The sequence below is a fragment of the Sceloporus undulatus genome, unplaced genomic scaffold (genome assembly GCF_019175285.1).
Source record: "Sceloporus undulatus isolate JIND9_A2432 ecotype Alabama unplaced genomic scaffold, SceUnd_v1.1 scaffold_23, whole genome shotgun sequence".
Taxonomy (NCBI): Eukaryota; Metazoa; Chordata; class Lepidosauria; order Squamata; family Phrynosomatidae; genus Sceloporus; species Sceloporus undulatus.
In genome coordinates this window covers 1,110,476-1,130,159 of record NW_024802945.1, presented here as the reverse complement: position 1 = coordinate 1,130,159, position 19,684 = coordinate 1,110,476, and the positions used below count along the sequence as shown (strand labels likewise).

The window sequence follows — 19,684 nt, the reverse complement described above, 5'->3', positions numbered from 1 at the left end:
TTTTAGATTTCATCATTTGTAATTTTAATGCATAGAATTGTTTAATCCTTTTTTAAGGGAGGGGGATTGTATATGTTGTATTTTTTAAACATTGTACGCCTCTTTGATCGTGGTAACAAAAAGCGGGATATAAATTAAAGTTTTATTATTTTTTTTTAATTAGGTATAGATAGAAAAATAGAAAAGATGGCACCACATTTTATGACAAGCCTGATGCCAAAATTATATGATAAAGCTGAACCCAAAATTCAAACGCTTGATGCCTTGTTATATTTTATCTTTCAAGGCAATCTCAAGGCTTACACACTCCTTAAGTACAGATACAAAAACAAAGAAGATTGGACCACATTCCTTTGGCTGATATAAAAGCATATATAATACTCTGGAATGAACCATGAGCTTCTTCCCTCTCCATCTAAGATTGTCAAGAACACTCCATTTGAACAAGCCCTAATCTGTCGATGCCAACTTTAAAAGCAAACAAACTGCAAGTGAGCCAGAAAACAGAATGAAAGGTCTCTGCTGATGGAATTGTGGAATCCAGTGTTTGTAAGAGAGCAATGGCCATGGGCAGTGTGACCTATGGGTTAGCGTGCGATGATGGAGAGCTGGTACAAAGGTGGGATAGTGGCAAAGCCGATTTCCTGAGGAGTTGTGTCAATGTCTTCTGGGGGAATGAGGGGCTTCAGCTCAAAACTCTGCAAGATGGTGGTGAAGAAGAGGAATAGCTCCATTCGGGCCAATGCTTCACCCGCACAGATCCGTTTCCCTGGAAGCAAAACAAGAGAATCGTCAAGTGAGAAGGACATACAGGTCGGCCTCATGTATCAGTCGAGGGCAGGTTTTGGGGGCAAAATTATGGATTTTGCTATGCCCCGTGGATAAGTTGAGAGTAAAACCTAGGGGCATATAGCAAAGGATCTAAAAGACGAAGCAAAACACAACAACGTCAAAAGACTTACTACATTCCAGCAGACATAACTCTTTGTGCTCACATTTAAGGCTGGATGGATGAGAGAGTAGGGTGAGTTGGTGCTTCCAGGACTGATTATACTCTTGCATTTCACTGAAGGATAGTTCCTTCTTTTAAATAAGAGTTAAGATACAGTATTTACGTTGACCCATGGATATGTCAACACAGGTTTTTTGAGTCAATTTTTTTTAGACTTATACATGAGTATATATAGTAAATAGCTTTCTATGGTATATCTTCTGATAGGTGAGGCCTTTGCTGTAAATCACCTGCCTCACTCATAAACTCTTGTGGATTCTGTAGACTTTCTTTCATCTCATCTCAAAAACTAACACACAAGTCTTGAAAAACGAACACACCACAAGTCCCGAACTGCAAATATTCTACAAAAACTGCAGTTTTCAAAGACTTTATCACACTAAGAAGAAAAATTCCTAAAATTATTTCTTCATACCTTCCAAAATGAAAGTAGGAAAGAATTACATCCCTATATCCAGCAAAATGTTGTGATATGTTTCAATGGGAGCTGAGAAGGTTCAAGAATGCCAAAGCGATGGGCAAAAATTTCTCTACTTTGAAACAATATAAAAATACAAACTAAAAGCCAGAGAAGATTATCACAAGGAGGACGGGATGCAATTCTCTGTCCTTCCAACACGATCATCGGAAGGACTTTCAAACAATATCACACTCATCCGAACATTATCCTGTCTGGAAAGTGCGAGTGACAGCAATTACGTGAAAGCATTTCAAACAATGCCACACTGATCCTGTCATTGTCCCGTCACTGAAGTGGCTTTGCCCGGCATTTTTGCATCAATGGGAGTTTTGCATTAATGCAAAGCTGCTTCAATGACAGGATAATGACAGGATTTGCTCTACATTTTGAAAAGCTTTCGCATGATCACTGTCATGGATGGGATAAGAAACAGGAGAGGCATCCTGTCCCTATCCTGGCTATGTCTGTTAAATCTCCAAAGCGTAAAGAATTTTATATCAGAAAATCTGTTGATTCATTGAGGTAAGGTAATGGATACATCAGACTCAAAGTCTGCTGTGAGAGATAGAGGACACCCACATTCATAAGATCAAAATCCAGGCATGTGGAACAAAACCAAATAGAGTTCAGTCCTCCTCCTCATTTGCAAAAGTGTATAGAAGAGCTATACCTGAGGAGAATGGGACAAAGGCTTCGTTCTTCTTGAAGCGTCCATTTTCATCCAGAAAGTTCTCTGGGCTGAAAGTAAAAGGCTTTTTGAACATTGTGGGGTCATGAAGGACACTGCTGAGCACAGGATAGATTTCAGTTCCCTGGGAAAGAAAAGAAAGAAATTCTAAGTTTCAACAATGGCAAAAGCAGTTTTTAGACCTGAGTGTGGTCTACCATCCATCAGTGGCCCATGATTTCCATTTAAATGTTCAGTGCAAAGATGTTGGATCAGTTGAGACTATCTGTACTTGACTCTACACTTCATTTACTTCTGCTGATGTTCCAAGTTAAAGATATTTTCTCCAGGAGCAGATGGTCAAACTGACAAAATGTAAATTCTCATAAATATTGTTCATTCTTCAATACACGACATTCCTGTAGTGTACCTTCCCCTGGACCTTTCACAGTTCTTTGTACTTTTGGGATGACATAGCTTGCAAACTCAGTGTCCTAGATAACTGTGTGGTCCAGATTCTGGAGGTAAAACTGAGCTCTGAAATGTTCATCTTCAGAACCTGTTTTTGAATCTCATGACTCAGAGCCATTCTGGGACAAAACTATCCGACTCAAGGGTGTCAAATGCCTTTTCTTACTCCCTAATAACCATTTATAGCACTAGCCACAACATCCACCAGCAAACATGTCAATAGGCAAATCAGCTATATGAAGACATTCTGCCTTGGCAAATGATGGATGGCTCAAAAAAAATAATGGAATATTCCATCAAATTTTTCTAAAACTTCAGTAACAACATATTCTGGACTTTATCTGCTATGCCCAGTGTCCGTACCTTGGGAATCATGTATCCTCTGAATTCAGTGTCACGAATAACCATATGGGCCAAATCCATGGGAATCAGATCACTGAATCTCTGTATTTCATGGATGACAGCATCCGTATATGGCATCTGGGTCCGGTCCTCGATGTTTGGGACACGGTTCCGTCCAATCACTCGGTCAATTTCTTCATGCACTTTTGCTGTCGAATGAATTCACTGAATCAATTCTAAAGAATTTAACTCCTTAAGGGAGGCACTTTTCTAAATTCAATATAACCAAAAGGAATTTCCAGGGTTCAGAGACAGCAACCCTCCCAATACCAGTTTTAAGAGGTATCCTGAATATGTATTCTTAGGGAGTGGCTTCCAATTGTAGAGGGATACTTAAATAATGTTTTCCATCCTCATCCTTGCATACCTTGAACCTCAGGATATTTCATCAGAAATAGGAATCCGTATCTCAAGGTAGAGCTGACTGTCTCTGTTCCAGCAAAGAAGAGGTTAAGGGTTGTGATCAATAAGTTCGTGTCGTTAAATTCACTGGATGGCTTGTCTTTCTCCTGAAAACAGGGAAAACATTGTAAGAACACTCCAGAAAGGACCATTGGCAGCAAAAAAAGGACAGTATGGTCTATCTTGAGGGTGAACTGATAGACTCCACTGCCCTTCCAGGCAGTCCATTCTGCTATCAAACAGCTCGTTCTGTCAAGATGTTCTACCTAATGTTTAAGATGAATCTTTTTTAATATGGAAACCAGAATCTAGTTGCACTTCATTCAGTGAAATCCAACCTAAAAGAAATATCACCTGATATTCCGTCAGTTGCATACATCAGTGTAACACCGGCATAGACTTTTTTGGTTGTTGTAGAGGAAGAAAGTCACTACATTTCTTGTGCAATTACCCCCAACCATCTCAAGAGCCATCTTTCTCATGTGGGCATGAGATTTAAATTTGCTAACTGGTAATTTATTAGCAAGCAGCTGACATATAGGGCGGTGGAGGCCAATGTGCTTATAGTGGGATGCATACTGAAGGCATCCTTTGGTATCTTCCCGGAGTTCTCCAGAGGTTCCAAAAACTGATGCCTTCATTGGGCATCCAGTCTCTAAATGAAATTGTGGGTATTTGCCTCAGTCTGGCTAAAGTGACACTCTTGTTCACAGAGTATTTGCCAAGACTATCAACATTTATGTTCAGTTGCCAAATCAGGTTGGAAACATTTCCCTTGACTTGTCATTTAACCTTTTTCAGTAAGAAGCCAAGAAATGCAGTGGTTCCAGATATACTGTGAAAAACCAGTTTTAATGAAAACTGTTGTCTATTGTTCATTGGCTCTTCTTGCTTTGCAAAGGACATCATGATAATGCATTAGGATTTCCTGGCCTAAGACAAGCTGTCAAAGGCATATCACAGGACATTGCTATTCCCTGAAGTAGAAATGGCAGAGTTCAAGGAAATGTGGTGGCATGATCTTCCACCTTTGTAAGTATCAAAGCACTGGCTAACTCTCATATGGCTCCAGAGCAAGGTAGACAGCTTGGTGCCCTACCAATTCCCTACCAACTTCAGCTCACTTAGTACCCTACCAACTACAACTCCCTCATCTCCAAGACAACATGGCCATTGGTCAAGAAGAGGATCAGAATTATAATTTGGAGGACAGCAACTTGCATGAAGTTGCCTGATCCTCAACCCCTTTCATGACTCCCCAAAATACCTTTTCCATCTGGATGAGGAAGCAATCGATAAAGTCTCGTGGGAAGTCGGGGTCAAAGGTCTCTTTATTCTTCTGTATTTTCTTGGCAAGTAAGCGTTTCATATCTTCCAGGATGTCATAGAATTTGGTCTGGGTCCCTGGGAAATACTTGAGGATGTTGACATACATGTCATAGATCTGCATGAGAAAACAAGACATGCTTAGCTGGTGGTGACCAGCCACATTCCTCCCTGGCATCAGCAGAGCTTTCCTAGTTTGGTCCAGGACAATTTCTAACGCTGGTAGTCCCATTTTGTTTAAGGTGGGCTAGGGGCACACACAAACACAGAGAAATTTCTTGGGGTGGCATCTGCTTTATGCCTTATGTGCACAAAAGCGCAGCTTTTACTTGCAATGTGAAAAGATGGGTGCACTCCATTTCTTCTCTTCACGACTAAGCTAAAACAAGCTGTTTCTCCATGATTCTTTACCACCTTCCTTCTCCTTCTCCCCAAGAAGTGAAAGCAGGAGGAATTCCTCCTAGGGACTGACAATTTCTGGCCCATGGGAAAATATGAAACTGAACATGCCATTGAGTTAAGTGCCAATATGGGATCTCAGCCTTTGTGTGCCCCCTGCATAGAGTGCATCATATGAAATGCACCATATAGACTTCCTAAAGGTATATCCTTCTCTTCAAAGTGAGTATTTCCTAGGTAGCTGACCAACAAAATACATGTTCACAAGGCCTGGTAAAGCAGACTCTTGAGGAATCCTCTGCTGTGTGTGTAAAGGAAAAGATAAAGAATCCACAGATAAATCATTATTATTATTATTATTATTATTATTATTAGTATTAGTATTATCCAGTCAGCTAAAGACATGTGAATAACATATGGGTCTGGTACAGTAGTGTTAAGGCTAGATCAAAATTTTCTGGGGTGGAAACCTTGTCCTCAGATGGTGAGTCCATACTAGCAGGTGGCACCAAGAACGGATCCTCCTCCATTTTTCCAATCAGTAGAAGGAGAGGTATCAGTTACCTGAGACCAGGCTGTGCTGATCTCCTTGGAAGCTTTTGTTCATCATCTCCATGAGATCCTAAAATTCCTTGTCTAGTACAAATGGGTCTGGTAATGTAGTGTTAAGGCTAGATCAACATTTCTGGGGTGGAAACCTTTTCCTCAGTTGGTAGGTGGCAGGTAATGCACCACCTTTTTCCATTCAGCAGAGGGAAGAGGATTTGGAGTACCTGGGCCCGGGCCGTGCTTGTTTCTCGGAAGCTGTTGTTCATCATCTCCATGAGCGACTGGAATTCCTTGTCCTCATAGTCAAAACGGTCCCCAAAAACGATGGAGCAAATGATGTTGGATACGGCCTGGCTGAGAAAGTAGGTGGGATCAAATGGCTTCTCTAAAGTACAAGGACAGAGAGAAAGGAGGGGAGTCACTTCACTGCAGGTACTCCTGGCAACCTGGTGTCTTCCAGATGTTTTGGGAGTGTTGGATTTTTAGTCGAACACATCTGGAAAGTTGGGATCAGGAAGGAGACAGATGGCTTAGATAATATTTTGACCGTCCTGAAGGTAAGGAATATCAATTTCTAATGCTAACAGTGATATAGAAACCACTGTTGGTTTCTGCCTTTTAAAATACAAACGCTTCTGCAGCTGTAATTTTCTGAGCCACAATACTGTACAATATTGACCCGTATTTAAGTCTACCCAGGATTGACCAACATTTCAGCATAATTTTTTTTACTTATGTATGAGTATATATGAGTACGTTGATTTCATGCCAAGATGGAAGATGTTGATGTGTCTGACAATTATTTTTGATGAGGTTGTTTTGGCATCCTTTCCTTGTTGAGAATGAGAAAATGTATTAATAATCTTTACATCTCAACTCACCCTTTGTCTTCCGAAACTCCTCCAGTAGGAACTGGGCCTCTTCCTGGATCCGCTCTTGAATGGACTTTTTCCCCATTCCAAAGTCCCTCAAGACGGTGAGCGAGAATCGGCGCATTTGCCTCCAACGCTCTCCATTGGCAAAGACCAGCCCTGTAGGAAACAAGAAAGAAATGGAAGGGCATACAAGAAGGAGAGAAAAAGGTGCAAGCCATCCTTGCAAAGTCAATTGGGTCGGCTCACCATATCCATCAAAGCTCCGTTCCAGAGTAGGGTTGGTTACTCTTCCACTGAATTCTTCTGCCTTGTCTACGAGGGCCTCCTTCACAGCTTGGTGTCCACATAAGACCACAATTGGACGAGATCCAAAATAGACGGTGAACACGGGACCATATTTTTCACGCAGCTGTGTAGGAAAAGGACCCGTTAAGTGGGCACAATCTTGTTATAATATAGGCAGACTTTTTATAATGATGTCCTTAGCAGTGGTTCTGTCCTGCAGCTCAAATGCAGGGGGACCAGAGCTTAGAGTCTTATAGCAGAAAGGGACAGAGGGAAGGCAGTCTCTCTAGTTTATAACTAAATCAGATATTACAGAGTAGACTGACTCTTAGGAGTTTATCGCATAGCTTAAAACCCCCGACTTACCCCTGCAGCATTGAAGTCTCTTTCAGGGTAAAGTTGGGTATTATCACATGCAAAATGCCGCCAATGCCGCCACCCAGCTGAACCCTGGCTAATGTCTGGCTGGAAGCCTCACTCAACCTGTCGATTTGCAAATCCAGGAGTTCTCGGTTTTGAAAAAAGGCTGGCTGAGAGCAGTGTCTAGGCAGAAGTCAGCCAGGATTCTGCCGGGTGGCAGCATCGGTGGCATTTTGCATGTGATAATATCCAACTTTATCCTGGAAGCGACTACAACACGGCAGGGGTACATCAGATTATTAAGACATGCAATAAACTTCTTTTAAAACCTGACAAAAACAAAGTACAGTCAGCCCTCCATTTTCACGGGGGATCTGTTCCAGACCCCCCCTCCCCCCACGAAAACAGAAACTTGCACATATTCAAGCCCCATAGCCTTCAATGGGGGAGCATGCCCAATTTTAAGTCCCCCATTTTCTCCTTGCAAGTAAGGAAGAGCCACGGATATGAAGTCTGCACAAACTGTATAATCACATTTCATACATCTTATCTCACTAACCCACGTTCATTTAAACACATTCTAAAAACGACATATATAAAGTATAACCAATCTGAACTCCTTAGTGAGGTATCCCTGTTTCATTCAAAGAATGGGATGCAGATTTGAGCAGACAATGGCTTGTTGAGAGGGGCATTTAACTCTGATTCAAACTACTGTCTGCATTTAAATCCAGCCCAGCCACTTTTTGCCACTGAGAGAGAAAGAAAGCAAAGTATTGTCTTCAGGACCCCAAAAAACCAGCCCATAGCTGCCTTTAGGATCACACCATTCAAACCAAAAGGAAGAGTGGAAAGATTTTAATAAAAGTATCACATAAATCAAACATCAGATAAAACCCAGGGGGAAAAATAATCATATTTTCACCCAGATATTCCACCTCAAGAGAAACACAAAGTGGGGGTACAAAAGGGAAACATTGTGCAAGCATTTGTGCTATTTCTGCCTAGGACAAAGTTCTTTGTCAATGGAGGAGAATCAATCTAGAATAATATTCTCCAACTGGAGAAATGGATAAACCTGGTGTAATAAACGCTTGAAACATCCAGAAAAGTTCTTGTCATTGCTGAAAGACTAACCCACTTAAGTTGGCATAACCTTTCATGGATTGCCTCCCATTTCAGAAAATGTTGGTGATTTCAATGTTTGGAGGCCATTTCAAATATCACCAGACTTTGCTTTCAGAGGGCTTTTTTTGGTGCTCATTAACAGTTTTTGAGAAGTGGAGTGTCGTGTGATCTAAATGTTGTGTGATCAGAAAGCAAGGATTGGTATTGCTGGGAGACTGTACCATATTCATGAAGAATTTCCAAAGGGATGGGTACCAAAGCCCCAAACAATCTTTAAAGCAGGTGGAGAGGGTACTACACAAACACACACACACACACACTTGATCTTGGCCAAAAGGCTGAGAAGCAATGAGAGGGTGAATACAAATAGGGAAGGAAGGAAAATTAAAGTTAACTTGAAATTTACCCAGCCAAGGAATATTATGCATCCTTGAAGATGGATGTAATCCGCATCCTTCAGAAGCAAATAGAAAAATGAAGAGGGGATAGATGAAGATGTTTTGGTTGGAAGGAGATCTGGGGGAATACAGTATCACAAAAAACAGAGGAAGGTATAGATTCACGATTATTTGCGAGGGACTGCAATGGAAAGGAAGATTCCACTCTTCAAGCAGAGAAATGCAAAAGGAGTAAGGAGATAGTCAGAGCCCTTGGTAAATCCTAATCGTCTCCTTAGATGCGCTATCATCCCTGGCATGCAAATGCTGTTTTTTCAAGGGACAATCACTCACCTTGAGAAGAGATTTTAACATTTCCGATGACTTGATCTGTAGGAAATTCCCAATTATAGGAAGCGGAGTGGGACCCGGAGGAAGCCTTCCCTTCTGCGACAGTTTCCGCTTAGTTATTATGATGGCAAGGCAAGAGAGGTAGATGGAAAGGAAGAAGGTGACTGCACTAACTAACTCCATGATTGAGTTTGCTACTCGTTGCAGTCCACTACTCAGAATGTTGATCTCTGGTTCTCTCTATCTATTTAATGAGTGCTGCATTCAGCCCCACCTACTGCCTTATATAACTGTACAAACTAAACACATGGAGTGCTTAATCTTGGGAACCGAGCCAAATTTAATTCTCTTTCCTGCTATAACAGTACAGTCGCCCCTCCTAATGTGGGATCTGGGGTCCACAGCCTTGAATATATGCGGAGGGCCGACCTCCGCTGTTTGCAATGGTGTGTGTGCTGTTACCACACACATAGGGGCATGCTGCATTCAAGCCTATGGGGCAACCCACAATATACGACAATGCACAGTTGCACAGTTATAACACATAGCCACAGTGCCCAGCATTGCTGTATACCTAACTCTGCTTCTGCAGAATAAGTCTGTTGCCCCATGGCACATAATTCACTTTGTATAACTTATGCATTTGTATGTCACTAACAGTTCTCTTTCTTCTCTTTCAGTTCCTCACTTTCTTCTAGCTCTCCCTCCGAATGGTCAGGATGCCACATGGACTTAACTCTCTGCTGTTCTGTATTCCTTGCTTGTCTCCTCTCTGTCATCATGACCACTTGGCACTTTACAATGATTTGAAAAGTATCACTCTTCTGTTCTGTCAATTATTTTTAAAGCATCATTCTCCCTTTCTTGCTCAGTCACTTACTACTAATCAGTCCAAACTCCCAGCATAAGTCAGCAACAACATATATCTCCACGCTAATCCAGTGTTTTATTTGCTTATTTGCTTTATAATTTCAAAATATCTCCAAGTACAGAGATAGGGGATGAATCGAAGACAAGCTAAACACATGCTTCACCTTTCCCTCTCCTTTCTCTAATGCCAAGGGGATTAATCCAGCCTTTGTTCCATTACACTAGAGAAAGCAAATTAAGGGATGATTACTATTTGAAAGATAGCAAATAATCCAATTCATCCTAATATGTTATTCCCAAACCCTGGTTTATATACCTTTGAGGCTTCAGAAAATAAAAGATAAGACATAGGAGGCATCTACACTGTACAAATAAAGCAATTTGATGCCACTTGCAGCTGCCATGGCTCTACCCTACAGAATCCAGGATTTGTAGTTTTGTACCTCACTTTTGTGGCCCCCAAAGCCATGTACTAGTCAATTTGGTGTGATTTTTCAGCCACTTTTTGCCTCAACCTCCCCTCCTCCAAAACCACATGGAAATGCCACCATCCAGCCCACATATGTTCAAGTTTACAGACACTCATTTGCAAATAGACACAGCAGTTTATTCAGTTTGGCATAACACTATCATGTTTGGTATATTAAAAATGCATTTTATTCAGACAATAATTACAAGTTGAATTTATTTACTCAATATTTATATTGACCAGAATCCTCTAACATGGTGTATGTGATGTAACTTTATGTGCACTTTGGGCTTGTCTTCACTGGCCAAAATACTCTGGGCTCAAAGTATTCTGGCCCTGAATTCCCCCCAAATTCCCCTATGGCCTGTGCTCTCTCTGCAGCGATGACTGGCAGCTACCTTCCCATATGACCCCCATCCATTGCCTGGTGCAGCTGTACAAGGTGCCCATCTATGTTATTGGCATTGGACACCTTGTTCTAACCTCAGAGCAACTGCCGAAAACCCGAAGCAAAATGTAAGATGTTAAGGAGAGGAAAGGCCAAATTGGGTGTGGATGTCATGAAGGCAGCCTGCATCCAATTCAGGGTTTGGGCCCTGAGTCATGTAAACAGGACATAGTGAACCTGGGAGTAATTCGTAGTACATAACCCATGTAGACAAGCCCTTAGCTATGTACTAGAAACCCTGAGAAGCCCTGTTAGTGAATTGCAAAGATGAATAACGGCGCACTGGCAATAGTGTCCAAATGCACATCCACACCAATGCATACTGTCTTGTGCATTGGCCACTTTGTTGTCTCCCCTACATAGTAATGTAGGGGCAGACCTTTACTGGATACAGATGCTACAGAACTGTCCAGTTCTAATCCCTGCAGACATATGTCCAGTTACACGAAAGTAAGTCCCTAAGAGGATTCCAGTCTTTTTGGTTATGAATGCAATGTTACAAGGTGCTGAACAGTAACACCTCTTTGGAATAAGCAGTGAAAAACAGAAGAAAGTACAATTGGCCCTCCATTTCTACAGATTCTGTATCTACAGATTCAACCATCCATGGCTTGAAAATATTTTTTAAAAGTATAAATTCCAAATAGAAAAACCTTGATTTTCCATTTTATGTAAGGGACACCATTTTGCTTGTTATCCGCTGGGATTTGGTTCCAGAACCCACCATGGATAACAATATCTGTGGATGCTCAAGTCCCATTAAATACGAAATACAAAATTGTATTTTAAAAAAATTGTCCAGGAAATAGTTGTTGCTGCAACAAATTACAAAGCCTGCAATGAGCCATACATTACCAATCTGAGGATTCAACACCACTCCACTCCCAAAAAACCTAATCAGGGGGTGAAAAAAGAAAGATATCATTCTAAGTGTCCTTTCTCCTTGTGAAGTTGGTTAATACAACTTCTATAAAACAGTTATGGCTGTGGAGAGCAGGACCTCTCAGCGTGGGATGATGGAGAGCTCATAAAATGGTGGGATAGTGGCAAATCCACTCTCCATGGGGGTTAGGTCAATTTTCTCTGGGTCCACAAGCGGCTTCAGCGAGAAACTCTGCAAAATGGTGGTGAAGAAGAGAAAAAGCTCCATACGGGCCAAGGCTTCACCCAAACATATTCTTTTCCCTGCAAACAAAATAGGAGAATCATCAGCAGGGAGAGACATCAATAGGTTTCTCTCATACGTCTTCTGATGAACATGGAGCATTTACTGTGCAACCCCCCTGCCACATTCATAGCACCCTAGGATGTCTATAGACCAGAATGACTAGCAATCCCATTGGATCTTGCTTATGATCTCAAGCAGATGTTACCCATATTCAACTTTCCATGAGTTTGAATGGCCTTTCTGGTATTCCTGGCCGCTTAGTGCCTTTCATAGCAAAGAGATCTAGGATTGTTTTTGGTGCGTTTTTCGGTCATCTTCTATAAGAGTTTATTTCTGATGTTTCCCCAGCATCTGTGATCCAGGATCCCTTTCAAATCTATAACTCTGGAGATTAGGACTTGTATACACAAAATTAACCTTAATACTAATGCCAAACACTAACTCTTAACCCAACTCTTCATTTGGTTGGGTTACACTGCAACTTTGGTTTCCTTCTGTCAACAACTTTCAAAGATCTGCCAAAGGAGAGTTGATAGCCAGTAATGTTTGTTTGATGGGAGCTGAGGTGGCCCAAGAATACCAAAATCATGGGTAGGGATTACTCTACTTAGAAACAAAAGGCTACAGTGTGTGTGAGAAGACTTCTAGATTTGCTGTTTTCTCCAGGAGAGTAGCTAGGGCAGTTTGTGGGAGGAGGCCCTGTCTATATACGTTTGAAAGGTGACTGTGCAATGTAAAACCAACAAACAATGAGATCCTTTTCATTTGTAAAAGAAAGCATGTTTGCAAAAGCCCTACCTGAGGAGAATGGCACAAAAGCATCGTTCTTCTTGAAGCGTCCGTTCTCATCCAGGAAATGCTCTGGGTAGAAAGTATAGGGCCTTTTAAACATTGTGGGGTCATGCAGGACACTGCTGAGTACAGGGTAGACTTCTGTTCCCTAGGAAGGAAAAGAAAGAGGGATGATGTGAGTCCTTCAAAGATGTGCAGAGAGCACCACCAGGTTTTGGAACAGAGGGTCTCAACATTGGTCATCTATTCATTAGTGGTCCATGAGTTCTGGTTAAGCGTCCCATGCCAAGATGGTGGACCAGTTGATACTATAGGTGCATTTACACTTTAGAAATAATGCAGTTTGGCACCACTTTCACAGCCATGGTTCTGTCCCACAGAATCCTGGGATTTGTAATTTGGTAGGCATGACTACACTTTGCCAGAGAAAGCTAAAGACAGTGTAAAACTACAAGTTCCAGTATTCCATAGGCTGGAGCTACAGTACTTAAAGTAATGTCAGACTACATTGTTTCTACATTGTAAATGCACCCTCAGTGTACTTGGCTCTGCACATCATCTATTTTTTCTGACATTCAAAGCCGAAGCAGTTTTGACTAGCAATGGAATAGTAAGTAGGCAAAGCTGACTATCTCATAGGTATTGTTCGTTGTTTCAAGACACTGCATTCCTGGCCCTCCGCCTGTCTTTCCTGTTGTCACTTTTCTTAGTACCTTAAAGATGACCTAGCCTATGGATTCAGTGCCATGGGTAACCATGGGGTCCAGATTCAAGAAGTGAGATTTTGCTCAGAAAACCTTCAGAAATTCTGTTCTTAATATTGTGACCAAAAGCAAATCCTTGACAAAATGATTCCTATCAATGGAGTCAAATGCCTTTTCCCACTACCTACAAAGTCATCTACACAAATAGCCACCATGGTAGAAGCAGTAAAAATGCCACAGAGCCCTGTGTGAAGAATTGGTGCCTTGGTGAATTATACCTGTGGGTAGATTGAGAAAAATGAAAGATTCCATGAAAATAAATCCAACATTTCATAGCAAAACATTGCTGTTTTTTCCCTGCTACCCCCAATGTGCATACCTTGGGAATCATGTATCCTCTGAATTCAGTGTCACGAGTAACCATGTGGGGCAGATCCATGGGAAGCAAATCACTGTATCTCTGCACTTCATGGATGACGGCATCTGTATATGGCATCTGGGTCCGGTCTTCAATGTTTGGGACGCGGTTCCGTCCAATCACTCGGTCAATTTCCTCATGCACTTTTGCTGTCAAATATAGTCACTGGATTAGTTCCTTTGATTTCTAATTTTCAAAAGGAACTGAGGGGTTGCACACACCAGCCATTAACGACACATGCCCTGACTCCAACCCCAGGGCAGTGTGATGCCACGCACCACTCCACGTGATGCGTGATGTCACAGCGCTCCTATGCCACTGCGTCCACATGACACAGTGCCAAAGGAGTGCCATAAAGCCACGGTGCCATGGCTATCACGTCCTGGAAAAGCCAGATTGGGGCTGTGGCATGCGGTTACTGCGGCCCTAATCCAGCGCAGCTGGAGGTGGCTGCAGGCCACCCCTTAGGAGCAGTCTGCACAGCCTCTGAGTTTCAAACTTCAGTATAATCAAGTGGAAACTCCATGTTCAGAAGCAGTAAATCTTTGAATACCAATTGAAGGGCCTTTGTCTGTATCCTGGGGGAAGGTGCCTCCCACAGTTAGAAGGTTTTCTTAGCTATTTCCCCCTATCCCTCACCCTTTCATACCTTGGATTTCGGGATATTTAATCAGAAACAGGAACCCATATCTCAGGGTAGAGCTGATTGTTTCTGTACCACCAAAGAAAAGAGTAAGAGCAGTGAGCTCCAGGTTTCTCATGTTAAATTCACTGGATGGGTTATCTTTCTCCTGGGAGAAGAAAAGAACAAAACAGCATGAGATCATTCCAGAAAGAGACATCATCAGCAAGACTTGGAAAATGTGTTCGCTCCTGAAGGTGAGCTGAGACTGGATAAGTTCCACGATTATCATCAACTGGTTGAATTACAGATTACAGTTGATATGTAAACTAAGGAGAATACCACCTTTAGCTGGCTTAGTTTAAACCTGTCAGGTGGTGAACCTTAGAATTGGGCAGCAAAAAGGAATTTTGCATATGTATCTCAAATCATCTGGCTGGGTTGACAAATGCCTGAATAATGGCATTCTGGATCGCAAGGTACTTGCAAAGTACCTTGCCTTTTGTTTTCCTAGCCTATTGCCATCTGTCAAACCAAACCGACTCTGCAGCACATTGTGTCATCCAGCAGTTTAAAGGACAGAGCTTCACACATCTGCGATGGTGCCATGATCTCCCGCTTTTGTTAATCTCACCCCACTGGTTAATCCTTGAGTGGGTCAAGAATTGGGTTGGCAGTTGCATGCCTGCAGATGGTTTGGACCTCAGTTTCCATAAGCCTGAGAAAGCATTGCCATCGGTCAAGAGATGGCTAAGAGGTGTAATCTGAATGACACAAGGCTGTGTGGGGTTGACAGATCCTTATCATTCTCCATGCCCCACCAATACCTTTTCCATCTGGATGAGGAAGCAATCTATGAAGTCCCGTGGGAAGCTGGGGTCAAGGGTCTCTTGGTTCTTCTCCACTCTCTTAGCAATGAAGACTCTAATCCCATCCAGGTATTTGTAGACCTTGTCCTTGGGCCCTGGGAAGTACCTCAGGATGCTCTCATAAATGTCGTACAACTGCACAAGGAGAGAAAGCACACTAGCAGGCGACCTGCCATATTCCTCCTCCCTGGCATCAGCCATGTGCTCCTACTTTGCCCCTGGAGTTGGTCTAGCCATTCCTATGTGCCAGAGGAATCAACCAAAAGCAACTGAATATATTGCACTGGCAGACTCGCTTTTTAAAACCTGTGCTATATGGTTGAGTGGCAAGGGAAAGTGTATTGTGGAAGTTAAAGAACACCTGGATTGGAAAAGGCATAAAGTGAACCATTAACTACATGGGAGAAAAAGAACTCCAGGACTCTGGAGAGGTCAAGAGAGAAGAAGGGTACCTACTTAGGTGGAAAGGGCAGGTTGCATATTCAGTGCTTCCCAAACCTTGTAAGGCTTGATATTTCTGCTAGTGGAAAGCCATTTGTCAAACAGTAGTTCCTACTAGCAGTTGGCAGCTGATCCACCTCCTTTTTTCCAGTCAGCAGAAGGAGGAGGACTTGAAGTACCTGGGCCCAGGCGGTGCTCATTTCCCGGAAGCTGTTGTTTATCATCTCCATGAGGGCCTGGAAATCCTTGTCCTCGTAGTCAAAACGATTACCAAAAACGATGGAGCAAATAACGTTGGAGACAGCCCGGCTGATGATATAGATGGGACTAAAGGGCTTCTCTAAAGCACAAGGACAGAGAGAAAGGATGAACAGTCACTCCACTGACAGAGTACCCCTGCTAGAAAAGTCTTAGCCAAGCGAGTGAGTGACCGATGTTTTAGGAGGGTGGGAAATTTAATTTGGCGCACCAGGAAGGCTGTGATCAGGATAGGGAATGGTGGTCTAGAAGATATCTTGCAAAATGCGACAAAATCTAGCATGCTTCCTCATCTGACTATGGCCTTGTCTACATGGGTTTTTTACCCCTAGTTCCTCCCAGGCTCATTGTGTCCTGTTTATGTGATGCAGCGCTAAAACTCTGAACCAGACCATGATGCCCAAACTCCAATTCAGGGCTTCCTCCCACTTACCCACATTTAAATAACTCACTTCCTACTGTGAGTTTTCAGCTCTCTTTGCAGTGATGATGGCAGCTGCTTCTTCACTCATGGTCCCTGGGAGCTGCCTGGCATCTCTCTTGCAGGCGTGAATTGCTTTGAGGTGGGAACAAGGCACTCAGAATCAATAGTATGGCTGGGCACCTTGTTCTGCCCTCAGCAGTCATGCCGGGTCATGAACAGGACCATGGGCAAAGGCAGACACCTGTCGGCAAGAGGCAAAACTCTGCAGCAAGGGAGAGGAGGTAAGGGGAAATTTGGGGCCAGAGTACTTTGTGGAGGATTCTGGTAAGTGTAGATCCAGCTTTTATCTAAGTAATACAAGCGTCTGCTCTTTTGGAGAGAAAATTGCCATTAAGGTATCAGATCCTGTCTGAACTTGGTCAGCCCTGGTTAGTATTTGGAAGGGAGACTATGGGGAATACAAGGTGCAGTAGGCTAAACTCATAAGAAGGCAAGGGCAAGCCTCCTCTGAATAGATGTAGCCATGCAAGCCTTACAATACGGTTGCCAACCTAAATGCATATAAAAATAACAAACAGCAGATTACTCCCCCTCATCCCTGCTTTCCTACTCATTTAAAATTGGGGGGGGGGATACTTTTGATTTACAATTCCATTCTTTCTTTTGACAATCATTTTGATGAGCAATAGCAGCAGCATTTACATTTCTATACCACCTCATAGTGAGCTCTCTAAACGGTTTACAATGTATAAGCCCATTGCCCCTTACAAGCTGGGTACTTATTTTACTGACCTACGGAAGGATTGAAGGCTGAGTCAACCTTGGAGACCTGGGATCGAACTCACAGCATTATGGCTGCAAATACTGGCATTTAACCACTGTGCCACCAGGACTCCATGAGGTGTTTTGATATATAGAGACACCCTTTTCTTGTTGAGGATGTGGAAATTAGCTAATATTCTTTCCATCTTTTGCTCACCGTTAGTCTTCCTGAATTCTTCCAGCAGAAACTGGGCCTCCTCTTGGATCCGCTCTTGGATGGATTTTTTCCCCATTCCGAAATCTCTCAAGACGGTGAGGGAGAACCGGCGTAGTTGCCTCCAGCGCTCTCCGTTGGCAAAGACCACTCCTGCAGAAAACGGGACAGAAATTGAAGGACATAGAAGAAGGAGTGGAAAGGGTGGGAGCCATGACTGCAAAGCCCATCATGATGCCTCACCATATCCTTGGAAGCTTGGTTCCAGAGTAGGGGTGGTTCGCCTCCCGCTGAACTCTTCAGCCTTGTCTACCAGGGCTTCCTTCACCGCTTGGTGTCCACACAAGACCACAATCGGACGTGTTCCAAAATAGACGGTGAAGACGGGGCCGTATTTTTCACGCAGCTGCATAGGAGAATAGCTTATCACACCTGGCATAATCCATACCCCCAGCTACTTTTCTCCCCTAGATGGAAAAAACCTCAGGCAAAATCTTCAGGACCACCAAGAAAGTCATCGATTGCTGCTATTGCTATGGTAATTCCTTGAATAAAAGGGCAAGGCAGGAGGATTTGAATCAATAAAATAACACAAATACAAAATAAAACAAAAGTAATAAGATAAAAGAGCCCCTGTGGCATTGTGGATTGAGCACTGGACTGGGACTCTGGAGACCAGGGTTTGAAGCCTCACTTGACCATGGAAACCTACTGGGTTACCTTGGGCGAGCCACACTCTTTTAGTCCCAGAAAACCCTGTGGAAGGGTTGCCAAAAGTCGGAAATGTCTCGAAATCACACAACAACAGAACAATAACCCCTGTATCCATGTAAGATAAGCACAGGTTGGAAGCCTCCTGAGAAGTTCTGCTTCAATGACCAGCAAGTGGTCATTGCAAGTCATGCAAGTGGTTAGCATAAGAAGGTCTCAGGGACCTATTTTTGCACATGTTCCCCCTGATTTCCACCACATTTTGGGATGCTCCTGGAAAGTAACCCAGGTGCAGTAACATCCCACCCCCGAAGACCAGTCTAGATGGCTCCGTTCACCCAGAATCTCTTGGTTTTATATTGGTAAACCACTACATTACATCAGTTCTCAACAGGATCCCAGAGAGAGAGTTTTTCCTCAACTACTTCTGCTATCACTGATCTGCTGCCATTCCTGTTTTAAATCTGCAAAATGTCTAACAAGGTACTTTCAAATGGGAGGAAATTGGTACGACTTGGCTACTCAGAAGACAGTGTAAAGGCTTTATGTTTTTGCTTTCTTAATGGGATTTCACTGTTAAGGAACAGAGAAATGGTATGCAAATGGTTGCATAATAAAAGCCTCATTTAGCAAGGATCGTTTGCTTGAATTTAATTCCTCAACAAGAACATAATTTTAAAAGTTGAAATTATATATGGATGGAGCATTGGACTATGACTCTGGAGACCTGGGTTTGAATCATGCTCAGCCATGGAAACCCACTGGGTCACCTAAGGCAAGTCACATTCTCTCAGCCTCAGAGGGAGGCACTGACCAAAAAAAAAACCCAACAGCCCTGAACAAATCTTGCCAGGAAAACCCTATGATAGTCTTGCCTTAGGGTCACCGTAAGACAAAAACGTCTTGAAGGCATGCAACAACAATTATATGAATATCCAAGACACACGAAATTTATATATATACAAAAGAAATAAATAAGAGTACTTCCCACCTTCAGTGGATTGGTGCTTATTATTTTCTGGTTTTCTTTTACTTTTTCCTCTTCTCACAGCCTATGCAGACTGACCATTAAGGCCATCCTGGAGACAGAGTTCGGGCATGGTGTCCATACGGTGCATGCCCAACTCTGCCCCCAGGGTGGCATGATGCCATGTGCCGCTCCATACAGTGCATGGCATCTCGGTGCTCCTCTGGTGCTGTGTTTACGGGACGTACTAAAACAAAGGACAGTACTTGCCCATGGGGAAAGCATACTTGCCCATAGGGAAAGCATACTTACCCATAGAGATTCATTGGAGATTGCTTGCTCATAGGAAATAATGGAGATTGCTTGCCCATAGAGAATCATTGCACATTGCTTGCCCATAGAAAATAATGGAGATTTCTTGCCCATAGGAAATAATGGAGATTGCTTGCCCATAGAGAATCATTAGAGATTGCTTGCCCATAG

The 19,684-nt window shown here is 42.8% G+C and overlaps 2 protein-coding genes across 2 annotated transcripts in view; both read right to left on the bottom strand.

Moving 5' to 3' along the window:
* Nucleotides 1–148: 148 nt before the first annotated feature.
* Nucleotides 149–9,294, bottom strand: LOC121917565 (cytochrome P450 2G1-like). Its single transcript, XM_042443633.1, has 9 exons — nucleotides 9,068–9,294; nucleotides 6,810–6,972; nucleotides 6,570–6,719; nucleotides 5,913–6,073; nucleotides 4,682–4,858; nucleotides 3,380–3,521; nucleotides 2,974–3,161; nucleotides 2,143–2,284; nucleotides 149–769 (listed from the first exon to the last, which is right to left on the bottom strand). Exons 1-9 carry the CDS (start codon nucleotides 9,245–9,247, stop codon nucleotides 588–590), a joined length of 1,485 nt encoding a protein of 494 aa, XP_042299567.1. The 5' UTR covers nucleotides 9,248–9,294; the 3' UTR covers nucleotides 149–587.
* A 2,231-nt stretch (nucleotides 9,295–11,525) lies between these two features.
* Nucleotides 11,526–19,684, bottom strand: part of LOC121917566 (cytochrome P450 2G1-like) — a 19,100-nt gene continuing 10,941 nt past the window's right edge. The window contains exons 2-9 of the mRNA XM_042443634.1: nucleotides 17,767–17,929; nucleotides 17,527–17,676; nucleotides 16,045–16,205; nucleotides 15,383–15,559; nucleotides 14,583–14,724; nucleotides 13,895–14,082; nucleotides 12,818–12,959; nucleotides 11,526–12,036 (exon numbers count right to left, since the gene is read on the bottom strand). Of these exons, the coding sequence (XP_042299568.1) occupies nucleotides 11,855–12,036; nucleotides 12,818–12,959; nucleotides 13,895–14,082; nucleotides 14,583–14,724; nucleotides 15,383–15,559; nucleotides 16,045–16,205; nucleotides 17,527–17,676; nucleotides 17,767–17,929 (1,305 nt within the window). The 3' untranslated portion in view covers nucleotides 11,526–11,854. The remainder of the gene's footprint in view (nucleotides 12,037–12,817; nucleotides 12,960–13,894; nucleotides 14,083–14,582; nucleotides 14,725–15,382; nucleotides 15,560–16,044; nucleotides 16,206–17,526; nucleotides 17,677–17,766; nucleotides 17,930–19,684) is intronic.